This window comes from Phaseolus vulgaris, chromosome 10, assembly GCF_000499845.2.
Source record: "Phaseolus vulgaris cultivar G19833 chromosome 10, P. vulgaris v2.0, whole genome shotgun sequence".
Lineage (NCBI taxonomy): Eukaryota > Viridiplantae > Streptophyta > Magnoliopsida > Fabales > Fabaceae > Phaseolus > Phaseolus vulgaris.
In genome coordinates this window covers 38499859-38506900 of record NC_023750.2, presented here as the reverse complement: position 1 = coordinate 38506900, position 7042 = coordinate 38499859, and the positions used below count along the sequence as shown (strand labels likewise).

The 7042-nt window shown below is 39.5% G+C and overlaps 1 protein-coding gene across 1 annotated transcript; it reads right to left on the bottom strand.

The window, feature by feature from the left end:
- Window positions 1-1060: 1060 nt before the first annotated feature.
- On the bottom strand, window positions 1061-6113 carry LOC137818248 (formin-like protein 1). The gene is made up of 4 exons (XM_068621547.1): window positions 3757-6113; window positions 3386-3585; window positions 2344-2588; window positions 1061-2175 (listed from the first exon to the last, which is right to left on the bottom strand). Exons 1-4 carry the CDS (start codon window positions 5781-5783, stop codon window positions 1366-1368), a joined length of 3282 nt encoding a protein of 1093 aa, XP_068477648.1. The 5' UTR covers window positions 5784-6113; the 3' UTR covers window positions 1061-1365.
- Window positions 6114-7042: the final 929 nt, after the last annotated feature.

Genomic DNA, 7042 nt, shown 5'->3' with positions numbered 1-7042 from the left:
GAATGGTATAGTTTTCATTCTATAAAATGAAACACACTTCCAAGAATTTTATGTAATCCATCAAACATTTCATGTAACTTTTTTTCTTTAAATTCTATTACTCTTATCTTTTCTTTCTCAAATTTTGAATCCAGTCACTAGTTTAAATAATAAAATATTTACTCTTAACCTTCACAACCGTATGTTATATATACGAAAATCTACTAAAAATCAGTAAATTTTTCCGAAGATTTCTACCTTTGAATTCGTTATACAGATATGGTATTGAATCTTACACAAATGGAAGACTTTCAGAAGATTTTATCCAATTGAAAATTTCAACATGACTTCGGTGATCTTGAAAGTTCAATCAATAAAGTTAAATAAGCAAGTAATAACTAAATTAGATTCGAGTGACAACCTTGCTTTGTTGCAAGTTTACTTCCAAAAAAAAAAGTTAAAAAAAAGTTAAATAATGTTTTCAAAATATGCAATGCTAACTAGATATGCATCACCTAAAAATGATTGATATTCTGAACTTATTCAATTGTCGTAACTATAATTGTATGCAATAAACATAAGTTAATGTGACTTATTGTCCTCTGCAAATGTGACAATTTATAATCAGCTTTATTCACGCAACCTCTGAAATTAGTCTTGGACAAGATGTCTAGCATTGATGGTTTTTAAAGTGGTTCAAGAATATCAAAAATGCTTATGATTTTTTAGTTCACTCTTTTATTGTTAGTTAAAATTGATTATTTATTACAAAATTATGTAAATCTCATTCTTCAATGAACTTTCACTGTAATAGTATTCTACTCATACTAAGCTCAAGCTAAGATCCTACTAACTCCCACACTCTCCACGAATACTCTAAACACAAGCATTAACATGTATTTTAAACAATCTCTATTCTTGACTAAAATTAATTAAATAAAACACTTTTTTTTAATAAAACTTAATTATTATTTAACGAGTCTATTTTAATTTATAGTTTTTTAGTGATTTTTAGCCAGTGAAATGTATTCCTAATACTCCTCCAAAGTCTAAATTCTACCATATAGCTCATGAATCATAGTTTTGAGTAAGAGGATTTGCAACCAGTGCCATCTCCAATTGAATAGCTTTGTACATAACAAACTTAAATACATATCCTATTCATACAAGGCAAAAGCTTATTTTCCCCAAAGAAAATCTTCTACTCTATATTATCTATAATATATATAACTCAAATCTTTTACAAGGATTTTTACAATTTAACAAAGAAAAAAAAATGGGCCAGACCATACATGCACCCCCAGACCCATCAAAATCACCTGGTTCCAGGTTGTTCCTAAGAGAAGGATGCAGCCAAAGATGGACACTGTGATGAGTGATAAACAGCTAAGGAGATGCAGTATCATCATCATCTGAGGAATTGTATTGTCTCTTTCCAACAAGACCAGGAAGGGGTTGTGGAAGCATAGGGTTCACTGGGACAGGGAATCTGTGTGCAGAACTAACCATGGTTCTCTCGTTTATCATGCCAACTTCTTTGCACACCCTATCAAGAACTGTTAAGAAGTCTCTCACCACCATGAAGATTCTAAATGGATGAGCTTCTTCCTTTGACAAGTTCCCATGGAAATACTCTGTGATCTCCTTCACAAGGGATAAAGCAACACTTTCTTGTGCTTGCACTTTTAAAATCTCCTCCTCAGCCATTCTCGTGAACTTGTTCATTGACTCTCTGAACTTCTGCCTGCTGCTTTCATCTGATCCTGCTGCTTCATTCAACTTCACAACCTCTGCAATGTGTGCCATTCCTTTGGAGAGTTTGGATACCTCGCTGCTTAGGACTTCAGAGTCCATTGCGGCGGCCTTCTTCACATTCGCCAGGTCGGAAATCAGATCGGACACTACTTGCAGGCCGAGCCGTCTACACTTGGCTTCGTCGTTCAAATTCGAACTTGGTGTTTGGTTGGTGCCTGAGAGACGAGCACCTTCAGTTCTGATGATTTCTTGTACAACAAAGTGAAGTAGAGTGGTTTTGCCATCTGCGCCTTTGACATCAACAAGCTTGAGAAGTGTATCAAGTTTGAATGCATGTGCATCGCCACGGTTCGTCCCCACATTCATCCGGTTGCCAGTTTTGAGCACGGCCTCTAGAAGCTTCAAGAACATTCTACTGTTTCGCAGCTCTTCACAGGCAGCCTGAAAATGCGAAGACATTAGAACTCATGAGACATACAAAGAGAAACCTCTTGAGAACATGTCCTGACACCATGATCTGCTAGACCTCCACCACAATAATAAGGAAGAGATAGACAGATAAAGAATGCAGGAGGAAATGAATAAATCAGAGGGAGAGACTGATGATACCTCCAAAGTTTGAAAGGATTTCCTAAGATACTCCACTTCGGACTCAAAATTGACTATGTAAAGCATTGCTTCCACCCTTTTAAATGCAAAAGGTACATCAAGCACTGCCTTCAAGAATTTCTCAGCAGGACCAAGCTTGGTTGGAGAATCGTCTTTATGTTCCTTCAATTTGCGTTCTTCCTCCTTGCTTGGTGCCATTTTTAACAAGCTTTCAAGTAGTTCAGTTCCAAGTGTATCAGTAATGCCTGTCAAGGTAAAATGATTTAGTCGTTCAAAAATTGGAAAGTTGTGGACAGATTTAGTCATTGAAATCACATTCTTATGAACAAAGGCCTGGTCAACTAATCATTAATTGTTTTCACCAAATAAAGAACATGGAGAGAGAACATAAAAAATAGAACCCCCTTCATTTGGTAAACATTGATAACCACATACCAAATAATGAACTTACCAAAAACATAGATTTTTAGTGCATAAGTATATTGTTTAAGTAACTAGATTCTGGAGGACCATAAATAGCTTAACCAAAATAGATTCTAAAGAACTTAAGCAATATCATAGCAGAACAAACCAGCACAGTACACTAGCTTCATTCAAGGAACATATAATAACCACAACTATTCATTTGGACAATATTATTTATTCTTATATCTAGGCAACAAACACATCTTCCCCTTCAATGAAGACCCACACAAAACTTCTACTACTATACCAAAGAAAAAGTTGTTGCCGAAATTAATGTCGACATATCTCTGTTCTTTTTCCTTTTAAAATTTCCTACTTTATTCAGCGACTGTATAAAATACCCAAGCATCAACTGCACATGCAACTAAAATTTGTATGTCCAGAGTGGGTAAAGAATTTATTCCAAATGATTATCATCAAGAGGCCAAGATCAGCAAGAATTTACACAATTGCCAATATTACCACAATGGACAACGCTTCAAACAGAAGTTTTACTATGCAAGGTACAAGCAATAATTACAATAAACTAGAGAAATTAAACGTTATGACATAAACCCTGTAACCAAAGGAAAAATACCTTCTAAAAGTGATTCACACACTTCTTCTACAGTCACATTAAGTGCTCTTAACAAGATAGCAATGTTCTGGGACTTTTTAGGATCCAGCACCCTATCCTCTTGATTATGCGAGGAAAGAACTGGGCGAGGAGCTGTGTCCTTCGGTTTTGGGTTTGGCGTGTTCACTACAAACAAAGTTTCAATCATCTCCTCGTTCAACCTACACAGTCAAAACAATTCAAAAGCACTTCAATCCATGAACATCGATGACATATGCACACACACGAATCGTCAACTGCTAAAAGAGCAATTCCCTAAGCATAACAGAAATCAAAGAGGCAAAAGGTAATAACATAACAGTAACATTCTTAGTGACAGATGAATATCTTACTTAAAAGAGCTGGACCTCAACTGATCCCACACCATCTCACGATCAGAGCTGGCCCTCACTTTGTCCCAATGCAAAGGCTTCAACTTAGGTTTAGATGTCTCCTCAGAGCTCTCCTCAAAATTTAGAGAACTACCAGGTGGCAACTCCACCGGAGAAACCATTGTATTTGGAGTTTGCAACACAAAAGGCCTAGAAGGCGGCGTAAGCGCCGGCGGCCTCGAAACCTGCTGACCCACCGGCGTCACGGGAGAAGGCACTGGCATGTCCCACTGCTTACGTTGCCGCGGAACTGGCGGAGGTGGTGGTGGTGGTGGTGGCGGCGGCGGTGGAGGGGCCAAAACACTGCTGCTAGACGGAGCAATTGGTACAGAAAAAACCGGAATTTCCCATTGTTTCCTCTGAGGAGCTGAGAAAATCGGTGTTTCGCCGATTGGTGTCAACAAGTCAGGAATCTCCCAGTGTTTTCGTGTAGGTGGTAGTTGAGGTTGAGGTTGAGGCTGGGGCTGAGGGCTCAACTCCCTCTCCGGCGATGAAAGTAATGTCGGTGACAAAGGTAATGATGACAGAGGAGAATGTCTAAACCGATCCGAAACATCGGAAATGGTCGGAGACTGATCCAACCCATGATGCAAGTTCATCCCTTTATCCGGCGACGGCAGAGAAAACGCCGAGGACTTTCCAATGGAAGAAGCATTGGACAATCTCGGCGACCCAGTGTCGCTTTTGGACTTAGACGAACCAAAAGATTGCGTTTTTTCGAGTAGAACAAGTCCTGGGGGAGATTCACCATCTGGGTTAGGGTTTTTCCTCGGCGACAGAGTAAGCGGAGACAGCGACGGCGACTGACAGTCCCTCCGCTCCGGCGTGGACGACATTGACGACGACGGCATATGCTGCCCGAAAGCCGGTGACGGCGATGACAGTGAGGACAAGGACGGAGATCTTCTAATTGCTGCTGGAGGTGGTGGTGGAGAATGGTGTGCTATGGTATTTTCAGGCGACTTGGGTTGTGATCTTCTGGGGCTTATGCTCACTGGAGGAGAGAGACTAATGGAATGAGAGTGATCCGGGGAAGGTGAAGAGGAAGAAGAGTAAGAAGAACTGGTTGACTCACTGCTGCTACGACCAACTAAATTTTCACCGGCAATGGCGGAGAAAACTCGTCGGGAACCCGATCCGGTTCCGGTGGAGCCTTCTCTTCCGTTCAACGACCCTCTCGGCGAGTAGAACTCTTCATCATCCTCCACCATCGCCGCCGTTTCCTCTCTAAGCCTGGAAGCCTGTCTCGCCAAAGGCGGTAGCGGTTGAAGCTCCGGCGAGTCCATTTTACGAGGGTTCAAAGCGGCAGCATGCGGGTCAGAGAGCTCATCGACGCTGCCGCCACGGGAGTTAACAATGGTGCCAAGGTAGAGAAACTCGGAGCTGGTAGAAGACGTGTTTCTTGGTTTGCGGCCGCCGCCAGGGGCAGCAGAAGCTTCACGGGGGAAGAGGCGGATGCTGCTGTCGGATCTGAGGGTTTTCTCGTCAGAAGAGTAGCTTTGACGACGGCGGCGGAAGTAGACAAAGGCGGAGAGAACCAGAACGGCCAGAGCGCAGGCGACGGCGGCGATGGCAACGGCGACGAGTTTTTTTGAGGAAGATTTGGACTTGGGGGATTGTGGAAGGATGAGGGAGGATATGTTAGCAGGGAAAGAAGCAAAAGCTGAAGGAGAAGGAGGAGGTGGGGGAGAAGGGTATGTGGGGAAGAAGGGTGTTGAAGCATTGTTGGTGGGTGTGGTGGAAAATGGGTACTTTGGGTTTGGAGGTGAAGGTGAAGGTGAAGGAGAAGGGTGTGGAGGGGGGTTTGGGGGAAGTGAGGGAGGTGGGGAAGACCCTTCAGGGAGAAAGGGTTGGTGGAGGATTCTTCTGTTGATGGGTGTGCAAGAGGAATGGGAGAGGAATGGTCCAATGAGGAGGAAGAGGGTGAGGATGAAGCTGCCACTGCTGCTGCTGCTGCACATTGTGCTCTGCTGCTTCATCTCTCTCATGTGCTGTGTTTCTGTCACTGTTTCTCTCTCTTGCCAAATGTGAGAGAGAGAAGGAGAGAGAGAGAGGTGGGAAGAAGATTTGTTAGAGTGAGAGAGTGAGTGTCTTGGAAAGAAAAGGTTGAATCAGGATGACAAAAGGGGAGAAAAAAACCAGGGGTTAGGATCCTCTACCACACCCCTTCCTCCCCCCTCATTTATTCACCGTTGGATTCATTTAACGGTCTTGATTAAAATTCTATCAAATTTATAACAGTGCAATTTTTTTTCCATTTAAGCATCTTCTTATGTACAACATTCATACTCTACAAAATGCAAGAAAAGTTTGGCTTTAAATTCTTAACAAGCTTAACTTGATGGTTTTTAATTCGAATTTGTGATAGGTGGAAATGGTGCAGTGGGAGAAGATACACGTCTTGTCATCATTATTCAACGTTAGATTAATCGGATGGTATACAGTAAATTGGAGAAAGATGGGAGAGAAGATTTGTCGTAGAGGATCTATAATTGAAAAGAGCATAGTAAAATTTAGGTGGTGGTGGATCCAGCTAATATTCTGCCTTTTCCATATGTTTTGCTATTTCCACTCTCTTGTTGGCTTCTGTGTTCATCTTCCCCTTTTTTATATTTTAACTCTATAGTATTAAATCTTATATTTTATTTTGTACTCTAATGCTTGCAAAAATACTACTCCTGAACAGTATGTACAATACATATTAATAAAAATACTTAATTATTAAAATTTTAGTTTTGTTTTTATTACAAATAAATTTATGTCAACTTCCTTTAACTTTTTAATTACTTTTGTCAAATTTATTGCATAATTTTTTTTACTTTTTTTTATAATATCAAGCGATAATGCTTTATATTATGTTTTAATATTAATTTTCTACATAAATTTAATAATATAACGTAACGTTAAATTAATAGATAATACTTTATATTAAGTTTTAAATATTACATTAATGCTGTTTATTTTTTAAGTGATGAAAAAAAAACGGATATTTACTTTGGTTTTTTATAAGTATTTTAAAGTTCTATTGATTTTGTAAATAAAAATCAAATGGGTTATGTTTTTTTTACATATAAATAAGAAATCCCTCATTTTTGTTTCTAAAAAAATAGCTTCTTTTTTATTCTGATTTATTAAAAAATGTGTAATGTGATGCGTATTCTTCATTTTTCACATTACTAATGATAATGAGCACATTTGATATTTTTCATAAATAAAAGAATAAAATTATGGTTTTTTACGAATTCAA

Bases quoted from the DNA above. Each gene is read 5' to 3' on its own strand.
- LOC137818248 (XM_068621547.1), bottom strand. From the start codon at position 5,783: ATGAGAGAGATGAAGCAGCAGAGCACAATGTGCAGCAGCAGCAGCAGT. The intron at 3,586-3,756 runs GTAAGATATTCA...TTGACTGTGTAG, and splicing joins TTGAGGTCCAGCTCTTTTAA to GTTGAACGAGGAGATGATTG. The intron at 2,176-2,343 runs GTATCATCAGTC...TCGCATTTTCAG, and splicing joins AATCCTTTCAAACTTTGGAG to GCTGCCTGTGAAGAGCTGCG.